Source organism: Corylus avellana, chromosome 2, assembly GCF_965113065.1.
Source record: "Corylus avellana chromosome 2, dhCorAvel1.hap1.2, whole genome shotgun sequence".
NCBI classification, from domain to species: Eukaryota; Viridiplantae; Streptophyta; class Magnoliopsida; order Fagales; family Betulaceae; genus Corylus; species Corylus avellana.
The window spans coordinates 34213310-34237175 of NC_142491.1; the positions used below are offsets into that span (position 1 = coordinate 34213310).

Sequence of the window (23866 nt, forward strand, 5' to 3'; positions counted from 1 at the left end):
TTGTTAGGTTTTGAGGGAACCTAGACCCTTTATATTCGTTAAAGGGAACCTAAAACCTTTTCAAACATAAAGTTTGGATTACTTTTCTAGTTACTTTATTCATAACATAATGGCCCTTAAATAGGAAAACTATTACAATATTTTCTAGGGTTAAGTCATCAGCTCTTATTGGAATATAAACTAAGGCTAAGTCATCAAGACTCTTACATTGAATAAAATAAAGACAATATCAAATAAAAATAAATACAATAAAATATCATACCGTGTCATATATTTTAATATATTCTAATATTAATAATTGTTCTGCATAAAACTCCATTCTCGTAACACAATGTATGTTACCTTCCATAACACTAGCAGCCCAACCGAATCCGACCTCAGGTGGCCCATGCTACTAATGAAGTAGGTCTTATAGTGGCCTGCCAATTAAGGATGTATCGGTCGTGAAATAACCATTATATCCAAGGCCCATATATCACATCCACACATTTGACCATACAATCAAGCTTATATAGTAAGCACATGGTCATTATACCGCACGTACCGGTATACCATGTCATATGATACATCTTATCAACCAATTATTAAGACAGTTACCAAGTTATGCAAAAATAGGCATACTCATATCATACGTGTGCTTAGTCATATAACATATCACACGTTTTTAAGGAAAGCAGTCGTACCTTGTACGCTCGCTTGAGTCCTCCGACATGACAAATCCCTGTTATAACGAAATATGATGTATTGCTATATGTTGTACTAGAGAACCCTTTGAGTAACAGAATAGGTTCTAGCTAACAAAAAGGACCATTAAAACCCTAAGCTCGTATATTCGGGTTACTGGGCGAACGCTCGAGCTTGGGGGCAAGCGTTTGGCTAGAGAGTGAAGACTTTCGGCCAGAGACTCAAAATGTGTTTTTATGCTATTGACTCGAAACTAGGGTGTGCACATCTTATCCTAGGCTCCTGATGGACACATGCAACGTAACAAAACATGCAAAATTAAGAGATTAAAGGCGAGTTTAAAGCTCTTTAAAAACATTATTGCTTGTTTTAAGGAAATAGGTACATAAACTTGTCAATGCATCTTTAAAACTTGTAATAGACACAAAATAGCAAGCATAACAAAAGTGCTAGATGTTTGGGCAACAAGTTACCTTAGGAGATGGCAAAACACACTAAGATCTCTTCCAAATCACTCATCACTCTATGATTAGGGTTTTCTGGTGTAGGGAGAGGCTGATGGACGAAGATGAGAGTTTATATAGGAGCTTGGGGCGTGTCTTCTTTCTAAAAAAGTGGATAATGAGTTAAAATTAATTTTCAAAGTGTCAGCAAACGTTCGGGTACTTGGAGTGCAAATGTTTGGGTATGATTTACACAGTAGATAAAATGGTGTAGACGTACGTTTGGGTATTACCCAATGGCTCAAAGACTGGTCAACGAAAGCTCGGGGTGGCCACTTAGCAAACACCCACACTAAGGTTAAGGGCGAACACTCTTGCGGTCCCCTGGGGAACGTTCTAGCAAGGAGTTGGGTTTTGGTATTTTTGGAAAATCTCAAGGGATTTGAGGTCACTCATAAGGGCTTTAGGTTCTTATGTTATAAAACCTGTGGATGACGTATTTTATGAAAATGTTTTGTCGTGCTTAAGTAAATCATTAGTCTTTTAAAACCAGTGATTTTTTGGGATATTACAAACATGGATGCGCCGGTCCCAAACAACTATTAGATCTAAGGCCAAACATAAACAATAAACATATTTTGACAGGGTCAAGCCTGTATAGTAAGCCCATAAACATTGTACCGCGTGTACTGGTATACCATGTCATACGATGCAAATATTGTTCATTTAGTTGAACATTTATTCATTTTTATAAAAGTAATAGGCTCATAACATATTATTGAAAAACGTATGCTTGGTCCGCTGACATATCGCATGTTTTTATTTAGGAAAAAATGCACTTTACCAATCTGAAGTTTGACCTATTTTTTAATTCGAACCCCAATATTAAAAAATTTGCAATGTACCCTCCTAAAGTTTCAAAAAAATTTCAATTCAAATTCTTCATCACTCATTCCCATCTAAGAAGACGGAAAATCCACACGTGAGACGCAAGTGTGTTTTTTAGTCTTATTCTACCAAAATTGCCCCCAAAAATTCTAAAAAAAAAAAAAAAAAAAAAAAGGAAAAACTGGGGGTGGCCGTAGCCACCACCTTGGGCAGTTTGGGGGTGGCCTAGCCACCCCCATCCGGCTGTGGGGGTACTGGCTCGCCACCCCCAAACCGGCCATTTGGGGATGGCTCGGCCAGCCCCAAGGAGCCAAAGGGGGTGGCCAAAACCACCCCCAAATCACCTCCTTCTCTCCCTAGGACCTCTTTCTCTCTTAACAATTGGGGTGTTTGTGATGCATGGTAAGGGGTGAAGTTTGAAGGCGCAATGGGTCGTATTTATAGGGCAAAAGGAGTTGATAAGGCTGAGTGAGGTGCCTAGTAGATTAAAATTGCTCTTCAGACAGTCTGGAATGTTAGATGTACTATCTTCGAAAGTTTGATATACTATTGAATCTAGGGTTTTACTCGAACGTTCCAACGCACACCTTGAACGTTCGATGAAAAGATTCGAGTCTAGGTTTTCATCAAACGTTCAAACGTTCTATAAAGTTAAAAATATTTAGAATTGATTTTGGGGGTTTTAAGAAAAATGGTTTGAGCCTTTTTGAATAACAAGCGTTTTCCTCTTTTCTTTTTTTTTTTTTTTTTTTTTTTTTTTTTTTTTTTAAGTATGATTTAATAAATGCATTTTCTTTATTTTTCCCTTTATTAATAGTCAGGGTATCACCTAACCCCAATTCCACATGAGGCAAGAATATCACCTCCTTAAAAGCCAACTCAACCAAAGAGTGCGGCTACCATTCATGAAATGATTTCATTCCCGTTACAAACAATCTTGTACTAGTGTATATAATCCAATAAAATTGAATAAATCAGTGTGAGAAATCAAAAATATTTTTATCTGTTGTGTAAATCATTAAATCTTAGGGAAAATATTCAAGAACCTCATGTGTTTTTCTTGATTTTGTTTTTTAGATCCTCAATTTGGCTAATTTAAGACTTGAATTCACAAATATTTTAAATCTAAAGTTTCTATCAATTTTTCTCTCAAATAAATGACATAAATGATGTGAAAATACTATTATACATTCCCGTTGAAAAAAAAAAAAAATAACAAAGGAAAAAAAAACTAAGTAATCCTGAGCCACTCCTTTGTTGGTAGTGGTCGTGAGCCACCCTTCTCTTGGGGTGACTATAAGCCACCCCTACTAAGCGATTAGCTATACCCTCTAACAGATGGATAACTCATGACTACCCCTACTAGAAGAGGTGGCTCGTAACCACTCTCAAATTGAAGGATGGTTAACAGTTGCTTGCCAAGGGAGAGGGTGGCTCACAATTAACCCTTAACAAATGGGGTGCCACACAGCCACCCCATATAGGGGGTAGCTATGGCCAACTCTTAATAGAGGGGTAGCTTCCAACCACCCGCGTATATTTTTTTTAATAAAAAAAATGTATATTTTTAATGGAAAAAGTATAATAGTATTTTAATTGTGGTTTTTTTTTTTTTTTTTGAGAAAATAAAAAATAAAAAAATTGATAGAAGTCTTAGATTAAAATCTTCAAAAATTTGTGTCTTAATTAAATTGACCAAATTGAAAACTGAAGTATAAAAGACAAAATCCGAAAAAATTCATAAAAAATTGGAATATTTTTCCTAAATATTATTTACTATTTTCTAAGTTAAATGGTGTGCAACAAAGTGATACGAATGTTTGTTCAAATATTTTTCTTATATGCATCAAATCAATGCATGTAGTTGGGATTTGGGATCTGGTATTTATAAGTCAATTCCTAACCTTTGAATAATCCTGATGAAAGAAAATGGTGCAGATTCCTCTTTATTATTGTCCTCAAAAGGAAGAATCATTGGGACTTGCCTTGTTCTATAGGCAGCATTTCTGTCTATATATATTATAACTTTCAACTGCCCCGTTTATGTTCTTGCTCTGAAACTGCCGAGGTACCTATATTCTTTTACCGACCACTTTATTTTGCTTTAAACATCATGATACCACCTTTTTTTTATGTCTAGGGAATTTTTTAGAGCTATAGCTTCTTGCATATTAATTATTTTTCCTTTCCGGGGCACAACATATACTTCATCTAAACCAAACTCAAAAGCAAATATATATATATATATATATATAGTTTTGGTTTTATCTTCTTGATACGTCACCGTCTATGATTCTATTTATAGATTAATGTTTTCATCATCCATTAATGGCGGTCGTAAACTAAACTTGTGGATTTTGATTATGTGTTTTGACAACAAATCTAGGATTATCGTGAACAACCAACCACTTATTCCTTTCTTCATTATATTAAGCTTTGACAGGATCCCTCCCTACAAGATTTTCCTTCGAGATAGAGGAATCTTTTTTTTTTATTCTTCATTAACTTTTAGGCTTGAACTAATCCTGTTCTCTCTCTCTCTCTCTCTATCTCTCTCGTGCTCAGCAAAGAGGCTAAGAGCCTAAGAGGCTAAGACTATATATATAGTCTATGGGTCAAGCCAATCACCTTTGACCAACCGAATTAGCTTACAAGGGCTATGTTTGGCAACAGCCGGGGCCGGCATTGTAGTTGGAACGGCACTGTTCCAGCTACAATGCCAGCAGCAAAAATTGGTTTTTTACTTAATTTTTTTTAAAGCAAAATATGAAAAATATATATATATATATATATATATATATATATATATATATATATATATATATATATTTGAGGAGAAAGATGGAGCCACCCCCTTGGCCAAAAATGGGGTGGTCCGGCCACCCCATTTTGGCCAAGGGGTGGCTGGAACCACCCCATCTTTCTCCTCATTTTTTCTTTTTTCTTTTTTTTTTTAATATTTTGCTTTAAAAAAAAAAATTAAGTGAAAAGTCAATTTTTGCTGCTGGCACTGTAGCTGGAATAGTGCCGTTCCAGCTACGGTGTCGCCCCGGCTGTTGCCAAACATAGTCAAGGGTTTATCATGAACTGTTTGCCATTGGTTTGAACAAAAAGAAAGTCTCATAAGATTTGATTGATGCGTAAAAAATATAAGAATATTTAATATGAAAAATTGAAAAAAAAAATTATTTAATTTACTCCAATTCGTTCCATGAGATTCAAAAGTTATTAATTTACTCCCTAAGTTAAAATTATTATCAAACATATCATTCTTTTCGCCTTTCATTAAATTTTTGACTGTAATGTCATGTCATATCCAATTAGAAAATAACACATGTTCCCATTCACTAGAAAATAAATATAAAGACAAAAATAAAGAAGATTTTTGTCTTTCGCCATTTTGGAGTCATCAATCAAAGGCTACTTGCAGGTTCATTTTTCTCTTGAATATTTATTGCATGAAGGCCCTTAGTCCACTTTCCTCTTTCATTTCAATCCATCCATTTCATTCACTCAAAAAAAAAAAAAAAAAAAAAAAAGATGACATTGAAAAGCAATTAGCAATTTTTTATTTTATTTTAATAAAAGTTCTTTTTTTTTTGTTGTAAGAGATCAACCAACATAAAATAGGTTTAAAGCATAGCATTAGTCATAAACTAATTAAATTATAGCCAAATCGGTTGTCCGGTCCCTTATATTTTATAGAATTATATTTGAGACCCTATATAATTACCCTTCATGACATTGAAAACCCAATATAATACGTTGACAATTTCTCGATTTTCTAGAACGAAAACAACCAGCGATGATTGCGGCATCCTGAAGTTACTCTATCCGTTGACAGCTTTTTTTACAAATAAATAAATAAATAAAAATGAGACTGAAAAACTTATCTTGGCAATAAAAAAATAAATAAAAAAAGAATGGGAGTCCTGTTTTTGTGAGTAAATTAAGAATGAGAGGATTCACGGCCGCACATGATGGTGGTAAGTCAAAGTCAACAATATGTTATTCGTACAAACTGTAACGCCAAAAACGCGTAAAACACTAAATGACAAATTCACTTTAATTAATTAATATAATAATAGGTGGGCTGGGCCTTGGCTTTCGTGCACGTCTCTCTCGGTATATTTCTCATTTCTCATATTTCTCTCATCATTTCTCATTTCTCATATTTCTCATATTTCTCTTTTCTGATTCCCTCCCCCCTACCTTTTAAGTTTTATGCCCATGAGTGCATGGAAAGCTAGAGAGTCGTTGAGATACGTAATAATATTATTGTGTTTTGTTTCTTTGCTTTTTGGCCTAGTGCCTTTTTACCTTATTTTGTGTTCAACTTTACTTGAATAATATCATTAATTATTATGTGTTGCTGATATAAAAGTATGTATTAAAATTATAGTTAAATAATCATTATTTCTATTTACTTTTTTTTTTATATATAAATAATAATTGTTTAGGTTTTTGGGGTAAATGGGAATTTATGAGTATATATATATATATAATAATAATAATAATAATGGAAAAAATTACTTTTATGATCAAATGGGGTTTTCACTTGCACCAAATTGATACCTGAGGTACTAATTAAAAATATGGTGAATTTACATTATTCTCTCATTCTTCTTTATCCTTATGTGTAGAGGTGAAAAGGCGGACAGTTATTACTGCCCGTTAACTGCTAACTACACACACACACACACACACACACACACATATATATATATATATATATATATATATATATATACATGAAATGATGTCATTTTTGTGTTTAAATTTTAAAATATATATAAAAATGTATAAATATCTAGAAGAGTATGTAGTATGATATTATCGTACTACCATAGAAACGACATCGTTTTATTTTGTTTTATTTTTAATTTTTTCTTTTAAAAATCGGTTAGTAGTTATTAGAGTAATAGAGTTACTAACCACTAACCGCCGGTTAACCGCCTAGGCGGTTAGTGAATTTTACCAACAGCCTAAGTGGTTACGGTTAGTAGTTTTAGCCAATAACGGTTAACCGTAACCACATTTTCACCCGTACTTATGTGGATCCTAAAGATCCAATGGCTAGTTTTCAAAAAATGAGGATGGGAGAAGGATGAGAGAATACTAAATAGCAAGCCCCCATTAAAAATCAATAATGATCAATTACAAGCCTAATGATATTTTAAAAGCCATATCATTTTTAGAGTGACACAAGAGGGACTTCTAGCATTATTACTCTTGTTTTGAATATGGTGTAGATTAACTAAGTAATTATTATGTGAAGTTTATCCTTCCTACTTTGATCTCGCAAAGCCACAATCAACCACAATTGAGTTGAAATTCAAGGTTTCATATAAGAACAAATGTCTTTCACTGCTTTTCTTTTTCTTTTTCTTTTTAATTCAAAAATCGCCAACAATTGATTTTATTTTTTTAATAAAAAAAAAAATAGAAAAACAAAGAGCAAAGTAATCTAAACCCGTGACTTGAATCTTGATTCTTTCTAAGCAGTCAATCCAGGACTATCATAATCACAAGGATTACCAAAGGCCATTCATGATTGATCACCTCATGTTTAAGATCAAACTGGTATTGTATATATATATATATATATATATAGCCTTCAAGATAGAAGAGAATGTCAGAGAGAGGAGAGAGGAGGATTTGTGGTTTGCCGTGGTCTACTGAAGATGTCAAACCCATATGGCCATTTTCAGCAAGAAAGAGGGCCGTTCATTTAATACAATGGGCCCTGTGTTCAAGGGTCAACCAGGCATGAGGTTAGACCATTGTTGGTTCCCCAATGACGACGGACATTAGCACATCATGCTCTTGACCGCGGCAACCAAGCTCCAACCTTAGAAGGCACCTTTCTCATATTTTCTTCGACATTTTATTCAAAACTCCCAACCTTAATTACAAGCAGTTTTCTGGTGCTTCACTGGAACAACTTTCTGGCCCACATGAACAACGTTAGGCCCTGTTTAATAGATTAGATGCAACATATATATATATCGACAAGTCTCCTTTCTTTTGTGGGGGCACCTTGAAAGAGAAATTTAAAATAAAAATAATGTATAGTTTATTTTCAAATAAATGAAAGCGATAATAATACAGCTTTAATTTGATAGAGACATCTTAGTAAATCTACACCAACAGAAATTCGTGTCGTCCAGTCAACCCAATTATTACCCACTTCACCCATCTGGTTATATTTATTATTATTATTATTATTATTATTTCTTTCAAATTTTGGCTGGATTGGCATGTTTTAGGATGCTTCAACGCTAGCCAATTTTATGTCAATCAGATGGGTGTCTTGTTTTAAAGAAAACAAAATGAATATAACGCGACCAAATGAATTGCCCATTTAAGAAAAGCAACTTTGGGGGGTTATTTATCCTCCTATGAAGGTGCAACCAGAGGATTTCAAGAAGCAGTCTCACCAAAACTGTAATGTATACTTTAAAATGGAAAAGAGATCTCGAGTTCTAAGGTCCTACGAAAGGAAGGGGCCAAGGGGGTACCCCCAAAAAGAATTGTGCACTAAGTTGAAAACACAATTGATTTTGCCAAACGTTTAATTTGCAAATGACGTGATCTAAAGGCAAAAACCGCTACCGCGTGTCCGTGTGTGAAAATATAGGTCGATTATAGAGCACCAATCTGCCAGCTATTTCAAATTTCAACTTCACGTCAAGGCAAACGAAAAACACAAGAACGTTTATGCAGCTCCCTCCACCCACCTGCTGGATCAGATTCCAAAACAGAAACAAAATTACAGAATAATTAATTGGGAATTTCTAACTGTTGAATTTTTTTTTATTTTTTTAATTATTTCAAAAAACTGTATCATCACATTAGTTGACTTAAGTAGACATCAAAGTTAACATAATGTCATGTCTGACCAAGTTCAATATTATTATATCAGAAACCATCCAGATCTACGACACTTTTGAGGAAGGGATAAGATTGGGCTGACATCACAACCGACCCATCGATCTCGATTCCTTGTCGCTTCATGCGGCATGGTTTGGCCGACACATTACCTATAAATTGAAGCTTCCTGGGTCCCATCATTTTCCCCATTAAAGCAGGATTTCAAAATTTAAATAACACCTAGTTTGGCTGATCTCAAAACTAATTTCAAGTACGTTCAAATAAGTAATAACCATGACTTGGTTCCACGAAGCAAAATAAAATCCAGCAACCTGAAAATTTCAGGCCATACAAATGTTACAGTTTAAGCCCAATAGTGCCATCATACGTCAAAACTGGTCCTATATATATATATATATAACAATTTCCCTCCACAAACAGATATACTTGTAATATACCACATCTGGAACTCAAAATGCAGATGTGAAGAGAAACCATTAAATAGATAACTGACCCCCAAAGATAAAGAAAGACAATCCAATCACCCAAGTCAAGCAATAAAGAGAGATAAGGACCATACTTCCATAAGGAAAACATATTCTAACACCTGTGAATCTGCATAGATGATTTTAATTTCATTAGTCTTTAGTCGCTGCAGCAGCTTGATGAATTCTGCGCTGATGAACATCCCAGTTGTACACACGAGCAATGGTTACCTGCTCAATGGTTGTCAAACAGTCAAGAATCACTACTAATTTGTATATGTTAAGGAACATATAAAGAAGAGTGAATAGTTTAAACAAGCTTGAGCATGCCCAGAATTATATAGGATCATTACATTTCCCAAGTTCACAGCCAATAAATAACAGAAAATAAAACATTAATGCCTCCCACGCTCATGGCCCTGTGCTATATACACAGTTAAAAATTTTCTTTTATGCCAACAGGTGCAAGATGAAAAGAAAACTTCTACCCTTCTAAACAAGCTTTAACTCATGTAATTACCATATCAAACAGAGTAAATCTTCATATTTCACATGAATAATACCTGAGTTATTGTCACTTGATCCCTCAAGAATTGAAGATCAGCAACAAGAACTTCTAAACTGGCTTTAGCATTATCTAAATTCTTTTGCAGAAGAGCAGTGGCCTGCACCATAAAGACAGACAAGAACTTATCTCTCGCATCCTTAGTGCAGAGAAAGCTACCAAAACAACATCTAAGATTTGACAACAGTAAACCTCTTCACACGAATACTCTAACATGACGTTTGCTCCTAGCCATAAACATACTGAGTCCGAATCATCAATGCAAGCGCGAGAATATATGCCTTCAGAGATTTCAAAATCAGTAATAAGTGCCTGCATTCATAACACAGCCAAAAAACTCCTTCAATAAGAATATTGATTATATTAATAATCTATTAATCATTACTGAAGCATCTAAACAGGAGAAAAAAAAATAAAAACTGTAGTTTGCATTTGTGCATTCTACAATCAATCAATCAATTGCCAACATCATTGAACTAACTAGAGTCACAGTTTGTTAAAAACAATGCTTAAGGTACTACACTTCAAGTAATTTTTACATTAATTGCAAATGTAACATTTAAATACAATGAGTTACCCCGCTACCTTCTTCTTCTTTTTTTATAGTAATCGAGATGTCATTAAAAGCGTATAGCGCCCTCAAGTACACAAGTATAAGTGAGAAATACCTAACTAGAAGGAGAAAAGAGAACAAGGAATTCATGATAACTAATCACCAAAAGAAAAACAAAAGCAGTTGTCCAAAGATATAGTGTAGAAAAATAAAGCCTTTTTCTCCTCCAACATCCTCTCACAATCTCTTTTCTCATTTCATTCCCTCTATAGAACCACAACAGACATGAAGGCACCATCTTCTACACGGCAGCACTTCGAGCGCTACCAGTGGTCGACCAACACACATATAAATCAACCACTCTTCTAGGCATAACCCAAGACAGCCCAAATCGACTGAAGAAAACATCTCATAAGGCCCCGTCAACCTCACAATGGAAAATATGGTTCATGCTCTTCTCATTCCTTTTACACATACAACATCTATCAACTATAATGACATGTCATTTCCTCATATTGCCCAAAGTAAGAATCTTACCTAGGGCAGTCGGCCAAGCAAAATAGGCTACCCTCAAAGGAACCTTAATCTGTTAAACACTCTTCCAAATGAACTGAGAGCCATCATTACAAACCAAGACATTGTAGAAGGATCTAACAGCGGACAACTCTCTTTTGGAGGGAACCCACCAAAGCTTATATTCACCTTCCTATCTCACTTTAACAAAATACAACATCTTGAAGAACGAGGCAAATACACCTACCTTCCAGTCATGAGCCGCTCTAACAAAGCTTACATTCCATTGATTGGAGCCACCTAAAATTTCCCAGGATGCCTCATTAGAAGCATCCTTTTCACAAGCAATGTCATACTAGAAAGGCTTCCTTAAGGGTCATACTCCCACACCACAAATCATGCCAGAACCTGCCTTGGAGCAATTTTCCACTTCAAATCTGGTATGACTAGAAAACTTCCCCCAACGCCTCCTAATATTCTTCAATAACCCTACCTCATACGTCCCAAGAGGCTCATTAGAACACATCCCAACAACTACCATATTTAGAGTCCACCACAACTCTCCCCCAAGTCTCTCTCTCTCTCATGCACCTTGATACACCTAGCTAGTAGGAGCAAAAATAATAAAAAAATTATGATAACTAATCACCAAAGGAGAAACAAAAGCAACTATTCAAAGATACAACATATTGACAAATAAAGCTTTAATCTCCTCCAAAATCCTCTCACAGTCCTCAAAACTTCTATCATTCATTTCCTTTCACAGAAACCACACAAGGCATGAAGGTACCATCATCCACACAGCAGCACTAAGTGTTGCCGGCAATCCACCAACAAGCCTACAAGTCGACTAATCGTCTAGGGCCTAGGCATAACCCAAGACAACACAAATCAACTAAAGAAAACATTCCAAATGGCACAAGTAACCTCATAATGAAGAAGAAGATGGTCAACGGACTCCCTATTCCTTTTACAAATACAATACTTAACAACCAAAATGATGCACTACTACTGAAGATTGTCCATGGTAAGGATTTTTCCTAGGATTGCCGACCAAACGAAAAAGGCTACCCTCAATGGGACCTTAGTCTGCCAAACACTCTTCCATTAAAAATGGAAACCATCATTGCAACCGATGACACTATAAAAAGATTTAACACCAAACAACCCTCTTTTGAAAAAGGGCATATGTTTCGGTCTATAGTTCTTTTTTTTTTTTTTTTTAATTATAACTAAACGCAATTTATTTCAAAGCGCAAAAGGTGCAACAAAAGTACACAAGAAATATACAAAAGAAACACCTAGCTATTAGAAGAAAAAAGATCAAGAAAAACATGAAACTTAGAAATATTTAAGTCAACGGTAGCTGTCCAGTGACAGTCTTAACAAAATCCTTAAGCTGGAAATAATACTATTCCAACTTTTACTTATCAAAAAAAAAAAATACTATTCCAACTTCTACCAAAAAACCCTTTCCCGCAAGCAAAAAGATCTACTACTCGAAGGGGCATAACCCACGACAACCCTACAAGACTGAAGATGGTATTCCATAGGGCATTAGCCATCTCACAATGTAGAAAAAGGTGATCAACTAACTTCCCACTCTTCTTACACAAACAACACTAATCAACTACAATGATACGCCACTTTCCAAGATTATCCATTGCTAAAATCTTCCCTAAGGCAGCCGACCAAGCAAAGAAAACCGCTCTCAGTGGAGCCTTATTCAGCAAATACTCCTCCAAGGGAAATGAGGGCTATTGTGGGGAGCAAAGACATTGTAGTATGATCTAACATCAAATAACCGTCTCTTCTAGTATGTTTCAATACATGGTTCTCACTAGGAGAACATTAAATGAAAGTGAGACAGGGAGACGAAGACAAAGAAGCCTTCATTTCAAAACCTGGTTGTTATTATGAGAGTAAGCTGGCCACAAGGTTGTGTAGGGCATGTGGACAAGTTTTAGCCTAGTGCAACGAAAGACCAACACTTCTATCTAATGAATGACTTCCGTTGATACCAATAAGAAAAGCATAGAACAGACAAGTAGCATAAAGTCAAAGTGCAAACTTTTTTTGCATTTACAACGTCTTTAGAGCAAGTATATACACAAGTATCAACAGCACTCGCCATGATAATACTTGCTTCACAAACAACATTTCAATTCTTCAATAATGTCCCAAAAAAGAGATTGTCCCGGCATAAGCATTAACATGCACCCACGGTAGAAAAGAAAAAAACAGCAAATCCGCTAGGCTTCTGTACAACAACCAATCAACATCCTAATGCTCTCTATCAGCTAATCTTACAACTAGGGTGCACTACAGAACAATCCAACGTCATGTGTTAGATAAATAACTGTATTTATGTGTAAAAATCACGTAACAGTACAAAAACGAACCTCACCAGTACCCTTCTTAGCTTGCAAAGTGGCCACCACATCTAAGCACTTTTCAATGTCAGGGATTTTTGCCTGATAACCACAATAAACAAAAATTGTTACTGAAAATTATCAGAAATCTAAATTACGCATGATCGTGCTAGTCAAGTGGTAAATATGATACTAAAATCAAATTTAACCCCCCAAAAGAGGAAATAGAACTAAGACAGATGGTAGAGGACAGATTTTAGGAAACTATAGTCAAACGACTCCACAGTTTGGTAATAAATATGGTGATCAATATTCACACCTGATCTGTTAAGTTATACAGCTCATATGTCTGAGTTCTATTAATACATTCTACAATCTAAAATTTCAGAATCCTTCCACCCACACACACACACACACAATGCAACTACACGCATAGTAATGACATGGTATTCAAGGTTAGAGTTTCCATGTCTAACGCTTACTATATATATATGATCATGATTCTCTAGGCTTTTCAGGGTAAATCACAGTGGTTATGTTTAACTAAATAGTTTAGATTTCGCCATCTCAACACACAACTTTGTAAGATAAAAAGAATTAAGAAGAAAAAAAAAAAAAAGCATGGATCCTCTAAAGATGGTAAATGCTGAGACAAGAAAATGTGAACCATTTAAGTTAAAGTAACAGCTCGAATTTTAAGAACACCACCATGAAATTACCCCAAAAAATCTACAAAATCCGAATCCAATTCAAGATGTGTTCCGTTCCATTTGAAGTATCAATAATAATTAAAAGATACAAGATAGGAGCACCTGAAGATCCCTTTGCTGAGCTAGAAGTTTCATCTCAACCAACTTATATTGCTGCAGTCTGCAAAGAGATTATTGCATATATTTCAATATGAATCAGCAACGGAGTTTGATTTATGCGAGAAGAGGGAATTGGAGGGGATTGATTGATTAGAGGCAGACTGACCTTTCTTGGAGGAAAGCGAGGGCAGAGTTAACGTCGAGACCTAATTGGGTGAGATAGGTCTGGACGTCCTCCACGAACTGAGCTCCTGGGATTCCTCTTCGTTCTGTGACCATTGAAGAAGACGACGGTGAAGCCATGATCTCAATACAAACCAAGCCAAACCAGAGAGAGTACTGGTTCTTTGAGATTCTGCAGGGTTTTTGGGGTTAGACCACGGAAATGCCAGAGCGAGGATGTGTTATAGAAAAACGACGCCGTTTTCCACTTTCGACTTGCATGGAAAGCACGGCGTCGTTTCACTATGGCTGACCTTCTTGTTTTTTTTTTTTTTTTATTAAATACCTAATACTCCCGTGGGGTTTAGGAACTTTATTTTTACTCCCTGGGGTTTTGATAAAGGACCAACTTAGTCCATCCGTTAGTTGACCGTTAAAACTGACACGTAGACCAATCAGATGTTGACACGTGGCACCTATTTAATTTTTTTTAATTAAAAAAAAAATGTTTTTTTTTTAAAAAAAAAAGGAAAAAAATTGGGGGTGGCTCTTGGCCATTTGGGGGTGGCTCGGCCACCCCCTTTGGCCATGGGGGTGGCCTGGCCACCCCCAATTTTTTTCCTTTTTTAAATACATTTTTTTAAAATAAATTTTTTTTAAAAATTAAATAGGTGCCACGTGTCAACATCTGATTGGTCTCACGTGTCAGTCTTAACAGTCAACTAACGGATGGACTAAGTTAGTCCTTTATCAAAACCCTAAGGGAGTCCTGTGATAAAAATGAAACCCCATGAGAGTAAAAATAAAGTTCCTAAACCCCAAGGGGTATTAGGTATTTAAACCTTTTTTTTTTTTCTTTTTCTTTTTTGGAAAATGCTCAAGTGATCCTTGAGATATTATCAAACTTATAGAAGTTATTCTCTTTATCAAATCATTTCTTAATGTTCAAAAGTTATCAACTTACTCCCTAAAAGCATCATTAATGAGCTTTCTAAATATTAGCTAAAAAATCTACTTTCTACAAGCACCAAATATCATGCTCTCTAAATATTTCTTTACTTTAACTAAATATTATTTGTTATTAATTGTTTAGTTGGTTAAAATTAACCACCAAAGAGAAAAAACAAAAAACTCAACAACAACCACAGTAAAAGTAATAAAATAATGAATGGCTAAAGACAAACTAGTATCAAATATGTAGAGAGATTATGACAAAAACTAAAATGGAGAAAGGATTGAGAGTTTGATAAATGAGAACTTTTTAGAATATTCTCTAAATTTTGGCTAGAAGCACATAAATAGAGAGCTCATTGATAATGCTTTAAGGTTAAAATCGTTATCAAATAAATATTTTCATCCATCTTCCATTAAATTCTTTACTTTTTAGCAAAAAAAAAAAATATTAACAAACAACTCAATACATAAAACACTTACAAAACACTCAAAATTACTTTCATATTTATGTCATATTACAACCAAAAATCAAAATACACAAACTTAAAAGTATTACTAACAAGCCCAATATGTGTTAAAATAGAGAAATGCTATAGTGTAATAAAAAGATTATTTTTTTTTCCCATAAAAGTCCTAAGTAACAAGAGGCCACATGCCCCATCGGTAGTTGTTGTGACCCCACCCACTGATGGGTTCTATAGCCTCTTGCCACTTAACACTTTTATGGGCCAAAAATGGTCTTTTTATTGCACTATAGCATATCTGGTTAAAATAATATAGTAAGCTAGCTTATGTCAAATACATGCCACATCAGATTGCGGCATCGCCTCAAAAGATAAAAATTTAGCCACGTCTACATTGTTTTTCTTCTCCCTCAAACCAACACATTATTATTCTTCTTCTCCTTCTTCTGTAGAGAGTAGTAGATTGGAGACTCTAGAAAGTAGAAAGTAAAATTGAAGAACAAAAGGTTAAAAATAAGAAAAAATGAAATGAGAAGTAATTAACACTACAAAAAATCATTTTTTTCCTGATTAGAGTTTTCTTATGTGTCATGGTGTCTGACACGTCAGAAAACTTTTCTGACGTGGCGTTTTTGACATGTGTTGAAGGTCAAAAACATAGGAGTTAGTAAATTTTTTTTACTGACATATTATTGTTTGACACGTCAAAATTTATTGACGTGTCAATTTTTGACATGTCAGTAAATTTTAAAAAATTATTGAAAATAATCATTTTTCTTTTTTTAAATTTTTTCTGGAATTTTTTTTTCAATTAAAAAATTTATTAATTTAAATTATTTTTCAATTAAAATAATTTTTTTAAAAATTTGTTTAACCAATTTCGTTTCTCCAGCTCTCCCTCTCTTCTTTTCTCAATTTTCTCACTCTCTCTCTCTTCTTTTCTCCATTTTCAAAAACCCACACCCAAAAAATCAAAAACCCAAATCAAAAAATCAAAAACCCAAACAAAAAAATCAACCTAAAAAATCAAAAACCCAAACGTCAAACCCAAAAAATCTCCAAAAACCCAAAAAATCTTCTTATCTTCTCTTCTCCCTTTTTTTTTTTTTTTTTTTTCTTCTTCCGTTTAGAGGGAGCTGGCCGTGCAGAGAGAAGAGGGAGATTGAAAGAGGAGAGAGAGAGTGTGGGGAAATAAAAGAAGAGGGAAAAAATAAATAATAAGAAAAGAGAAAGAAGAGGGAAAAAGTTGAATATCCCGCTCATTTTTTTAGTAACGTGCCAACATTTAACACGTCAGTAATTCCTGACGTGTGAAAATGCCACGTTAGAAATTTCTGACGTGGTATTTTAACACGTCAGAAATTTTTGACATGTAAAACTATCACGTCAGAAATTTCTGACATGGTAATTTAACACATTAGTAATTATTGACGTGTTGAAATTTAACACATCAATAAAATATATAATTTTTAAAGTTTTAAAATCCTAAAAAATTTATTGACGTGGCAATGTCTAACACATCAGAATTTATTGACATGTGGATATTGCCATGTCACTAATTACTGACCTGCCAACTTTGCCACGTCAATAATTAGTAATGTGGCAAAAAATCATGTACTGTAGCCACGTCAGTAATTAGTAACGTGGCAAAAAATCGTGTACCGTAGCCACGTCAGAAATTTATTTATTTATTTTTTGTCGCGTAAGGCGAGTTGCTTGGGGTTGGCCTGACCCTTCTCGACCCTTTACTAGTTCCGCCCTTGCAAAGATTCGTAGTGCACACGTAAGTGTGTGTTATAAACTTTCACATCACATAATAATCACAAAATTAAATGATTAATAAACTTAACCCATTTTAAGATGGTGTGTGACATTTTACAGTAAGATTTCATTAAAATACTTCAACAAGTATAATTTCTTCATGGTAATTTCCTTTAACTCTTGCCTATAAAGAATGGGAAATGTTAGGTACTCTTTTAGAGGGTGTTTGGCAAACAACGTCTTGGTCTCTACGGCACTGTGCATTTTTCTGCCATACTATGCTGCATCAGAGACGTGCATTGGCTGTCGCACTTACTGGGTGAGGAGATGTTTTTGCATTAGATACTTCAATGCTGTTTGAAAAATTTTGTAAACAGAAATTACTCTTTTGTGCTCGTATTTTTCTTTCTTTCTTTCTTTCTTCTATTTTTTTTTTTTTTTTTTTACTTGATTTTCTTAAATTATTTATGTATTTTTTATGCTCGTATTTTTCTCTTAATCAATCATCACTCTTCACATATGTTGCTTTTTTTGGTTCTCCTGTTTGGCAAACTACAAAGATATGTCTCTGTTGCAATGCATTGTGGTGCACATCCCACAATGCATAGGCTTGGCAGACTATCAAGCTTATTTTCTCAATGCCATGCAAACTTAAATGGCAGTCCTCAAAAGCTGGTCAATCAAAAATCAGTCAAAATTCATAATGGCTCGCGTGGGTTAACGTGGAGAAGGGAACTTATTGAAATGCAAATGAAATTACCATACAACCCTTATTTCCCCTCAAGTTGTGAGGGGATTCGGATGCCAACGAATGGTGACTGAACACTCCTCATAATAACAACCGCCCGCACTGTATCCTACCTCTGAATAATACGAAGATTCCCCTCAACTGGTAAAAAAAAAAAAGAGTTCTTAGTTGAATAGTAGGGATGAATCATGGATCCTGTTTACGTAAACTCAACCCTTATCCAGGCCTCATTTGCTAACCGTATTCTTGATATTTCAAACCCCATTTTACATTGTGGCTTGAATGACCCTTTGCAACTCTGTGCTGCTGTTTTCAACGTAGGCTGGACTCTACGTTTGAAGCTTTGCATGATCATGTGGTTCCTGGCGCACAGTTTCAGCATTTCAAATACAACCCATGTTTACGAAAATACCCTTCTCTTTAGAAAAATTGATTATCATTTACCAACTTAAAAATCAATAAAATGACAGATTTTAGTTCAAAAGACAACATAGAATATGACAATTCATGGCGACCAAACAAATAATAATGACATATTTATTAAAATAAAAACATAATACACTTGTTTTTTAGTATTTCATTTTAAATATTTTGTTTTTGTTATACTCGGTTCGTGTATTTAACGTGCTATGACAATTCTACTTAATAAGGAGCCGTTTGGCATTCAACAATGATGGACCCGACAACAGTTGTCGTAAAAGTAGGAAAATGATCAGCTCGTTTGGGTGTACGATTTTTTTTTTTTTTTTTGAATATTTTACTCAATTTTTTTTTTTTTCATTGTGAATATCAAGGAAAAAAAAAAGTTAGAGATTATGTTTGGATGGTGATTGAGAAAATTAAGAAAAAATTATAAAAAATAAAAACCTCAATTTTTTTGAAAAGGTACCATAGAAGTAGATATCTATGAGTATGTCTAAGAGAAAATAATGAGTTGTCTTTTGGTTCTAGCCTAAAGCAGTGTGCACTCTCTCCATCCAAATCAGAAAAAATGTTGAAGATGCAAATGAGATGGGTATATACTGAGGATTTTTTGTTGTAGTCTTTCAGGCTTTTTATAACTGGATCGATGATTTCTATTTTTTCAGGCGTCTTTTAAGTTTTCCTTGCTCTTTAGTGGATATTTTTTCATAGGTTCTTGTTTTTGTGTTTTGATTTTCATGAGTTTTCATATATCTTTCCTGTTATGTTTTTATTTGATTCTTCATAACTTATTATTCCTATATAAAATCTAGGGCAAAGTCTAAATACTCCCTCTCAAACTACCATCCAATTGACAATGTTCTCCTCAAACATTCAACTGGTCATAGTGTGTACAGGTGTGTTTAATGATCTAAAAATTAGAGCATATAGTTTTAGATTTTTCCAAAGTCCCTTAGAGAATTCTCAATGAACTATCAAGTCTTTAGCTAAAAACTCATTTTTTTTACGAGCTGAGGGGAATCTTCGTATTATCCAGAGGTAGGATACGGTGCGGGCGGTTGTTATTATGGGGAGCGTTCAATCATCATTCGTTGGCATCCGAATCCCCTCACAACTTGAGGGGAAGTAAGGGTTGTATGGTAATTTCATTTGCATTTCAATAAGTTCCCTTCTCCACGTTAACCCATGCGATCCATTATGAATTTTGATTGATTTTTTATTGACCAACTTTTGAGGACAACCATTTAAGTCTGCACAACATTGGAAAAATAAGCTTGGTAGTCTGCCAAGCCTATGCATTGTGGGATGTGCACCACAGTGCATTACAACGGAGACATATCTTTGTAGTTTGCCCAACAGAAGAACCAAAAAAACGCAACATATGTGAAGAGTGATGATTGATTAAGAGAAAAATAAGAGCACATTAAAAAGATAGAAATAATATAAGAAAATCAAGTAAAAAAAAAAAGAAGAAAAATACGAGCACAGAAGAGTAATTTCTTTTTACAAAATTTTTCAAACAGCATTGAAGTATCTGATGCAACAACGCCTCCTCACCCAGTAAGTGCAACAGCCAATGCATGTCTCTGATGCAGCACAGTGTGGCAAAAAAATGCAAAGTGCCGTGGAGACCAGAACGTTGTTTGCTAAACACCCTCTTGATTTCAATGTATTGTGTGTGCAATATAAATAGCCTTTACAAGATAAGATGTGTAGCTAAGTTAGGACTAGTTGAAATACAAATACAAAATTCAAATGATTGTTTATCTATGTTAGGAATAAATGTATCCCATTTGGGCCTAGTAACCCGTAGGCCCACAATCCATTAACAAAGCCATGGTCTAAGTCCCAATCAGTAGGCTTTATAGCCACGATTTGCGAGCATTTTGCAAGAATTTGACAGTCACATCTTCTAACCATTAAAAAATAAATAAAAACAACATTCAAGTTAATAAATTGTCATAAAGTTTTCATTCAAATTAAGTTGAAAAAAATTGTGTTACTTCTTTTATTAAATTGACATTTGTCTTTAGAGCATGAAAATTGATTTCACTGAGTAAACTATTATTTTGGTCAACCTTGAGAGCAATAAATTATTTTTTATACAACATGGAGTGATTTGTGATGTAAGCCAACTACATTGACCTATAAATTATTTTTTATAACTCAAAGAGTGATTTGTAATTTAGGCCGACCACAATAACTAATTTTATATTTATCCCATAATTTTATGGTGTCTAGATGCCATTGGGTGTCCACTTTTAAAGTGCTACGCGCATTGAAATATAAGAGAAATTTTTAAAAAAGTATTCGTTTGAGGATAGAGTTGAAATGTAAGAGAAATTTTTTAAAAAATATTTGTTTGAGGATAGGGCGTAGAAAATCAATTTTGCTTAAGTTCCCTCCAATAATAATTAATTTATTGGGTATCTCAAATGAGTTGCAAGGCAAGTCACTCATTTAAAAGAAGAAGATACTGTATATATAAGAAGTGACATGATTGATGATTTGATAGATGAGAAAAAAAGTTTTGATTGGACAAATGGGAAGAGAGGGCAAGAAGGTTGAGATAGTGAGGGGTCAACAAAAAGGACAAATTAACCTTGACCTATTTATTTGAATACAACAAATTAATTGAAAAAAAGTAGAAGGCAAACAAGCGTGGTTATGAGCTGGTGCTCTGAGAGATGAGACTTGAGAGGACATGCATGGACAACGTCATGACGGCAAATGCACATGCACCGATGGGTTTTGACAGAATTGGTGACTTACGAATGGCGAAGATGGTTGTTCACTGCTTTTTAGTTCAAGGAATTATCATTTGAAATTTAAAGTTTAATTTATTACCAACAAAAAGAGAAAAAGGAAAAATAAATATTGTTTTAGATTAGGAAAAGCAGTTGGTCTTTAACGTTTTGAACAATTTTTTCTTTTTTCTTTTTTGAGAAAATTTAGGATTTTATATATTGATACTTGGTGGATCAGAACGCTCCATCAAAATAACATCATGGATACAATCAGGAGTTTCCTCCAACCAGACCTTATCTAAAACATGATGTATAGCCAGCTTGGCAAGCTTATGAGCAACATGATTTGCATCTCTATTCACATGAACACACTTCCATCTTAGGTGGCTGTTGTTTCGGATCATTCTCCAGTCTTCATACATGTGGGGATAAAATAGACCCGATATCCTCGTCAACACAGATTTTGTTACAAGGCTAGCTTGGAATCAAACTGGCATGTGTAGAATTGGTGAAATCGGTGTGGAGAAAGACGGTGGATTGAAGGGGCCCCGGGCATAGGCTCAGCGAAAACCTGGAGAAATGCAAACGGGGCTTATTGCGCTGGTAAAAGGTTGAGGTTAAGGGAACCAAGAATGAAATACGTAAGAAATCTTTGCAGTTGGAGGAGATGCAAGGTAGGACTGAAGATGTAAACCTAGTGGCTAAAGGTGCACTTAAACATGAAATTAATTTTCTGAAGGACAAGGAAGCGTTGGGGTGGAGGTAAAGAGCTAAAGAGATGTGGTTAAAACTTAAAAGACAGGGACAGAAATAATCAATACTTCCACGCTTGTGCTAATCAATGGCACAAGTCCAACCATCTGGAACGCATAACTGATCTGGAAATCCACCCCTCCAGATCAGTTATGCGTTCCAAATGGTTGGACTTGTGCCGTTGATTAGCACAAGCGTGGAAGTACTGATTATTTCTGTCTCCGTCTTTTAAGTTTTAACCACATCTCCTTAGCTCTCTGCCTCCAACTCAACGCTTCCTTGTCCTTCAGAAAATTAATTTCATGTTTAAGTGCACCTTTAGCCACTAGGTTTACATCTTCAGTCCTACCTTGCATCTCCTCCAACTGCAAAGATTTCTTACGTATTTCATTCTTGGTTCCCTTAACCTCAACCTTTTACCAGCGCAATAAGCCACGTTTGCATTTCTCCAGGTTTTCGCTGAGCCTATGCCCGGGGCCCCTTCAATCCACCGTCTTTCTCCACACCGATTTCACCAATTCTACACATGCCAGTTTGATTCCAAGCTAGCCTTGTAACAAAATCTGTGTTGACGAGGATATCGGGTCTATTTTATCCCCACATGTATGAAGACTGGAGAATGATCCGAAACAACAGCCACCTCAACTTGGACATCCACTGACGACGGAAATAACACACACCACTCCGTTTCCACCTCACTTGTTGTGGGTGGATCCGGAAGGGGGTTTTTAAGAATTTTTTTTTAAAAAAAAATTTAACATTCTCTCTCTCATGGTCAAATCTAATCATATAAGTTGCGAAATGATAAATATATTATCAAACAATTTAAATTTTTAAATAATGTAATATGATATATATTGTTTAAATGTAATAAAACAAAATTTTAGTTATTAAAAGATCCTTTTTTCTTTTTTTGTAAGACAAGATCCTACTTGTTGAATTTGCCCAAATCCATCCTTTTTTTTTCAAATATTTTATTGAATTTGTATGGATCCAATAGTAAATTTTAACAAAGAGTTGAATAAAAAATAGACAAGAGCCATAAGAATTGCAAATTGAAAAAGAAAATTGACACACGTAATTAAAAAGAAAATTGAAAATAGTTGAGAGAGAGAGAGAGAGACCGAGAGTCATAGATTTGATTTTATTCTAAGCAAGTACAAGAAGGAGAAGTAGAAGTAAACAGACATATTTTGTGAGAACGGAGCAACCTTTTTAGCCAAAATTTTAATTTTTACTTCCTAATTAATAAGCCTATAATGTACTACAAATTATTATTATTATTATTATTATTATTATTATTTGACAAGAATGTACTACAAATTATAGACATGCAAAGCTACTTGTAAAGAAATTATTGGAGACTACAATTTTTTTTATTTTTTGACATGAATGTACTACAAATTATAGACATGCAAAGCTACTTGTAAAGAAATTATTGGAGATTTTAATGCTGCCACCGAATATCAAGTAAATAAAATTGCATTAAATTGTGTTTGCCTTCAAGCAAAAAATAGGAAAAATTAAATGTGGCAGTTCAACCACCAGCTTAAGCTTTAAGTTCATTAATGGATAAGAGCCTGTCTGCAATTATTGTGTTGGAAAATATAGTTTTAAAGCTAAAAGGAATTTTTAGAAAAAATTTTATTTTTAGAATAATGTGTTTTGA

General features: G+C 34.6%; 1 protein-coding gene across 1 annotated transcript; it reads right to left on the minus strand.

Annotated features, from left to right (window-relative positions):
• Positions 1 to 9172: 9172 nt before the first annotated feature.
• On the minus strand, positions 9173 to 14565 carry PFD3 (prefoldin 3). Its single transcript, XM_059573152.2, has 6 exons — positions 14352 to 14565; positions 14189 to 14246; positions 13407 to 13478; positions 10131 to 10250; positions 9937 to 10038; positions 9173 to 9604 (listed from the first exon to the last, which is right to left on the minus strand). The coding sequence occupies exons 1-6, from the start codon at positions 14486 to 14488 to the stop codon at positions 9527 to 9529; spliced, it is 567 nt and encodes a 188-aa protein (XP_059429135.1). The 5' UTR covers positions 14489 to 14565; the 3' UTR covers positions 9173 to 9526.
• Between the last annotated feature and the right edge of the window lie 9301 nt (positions 14566 to 23866).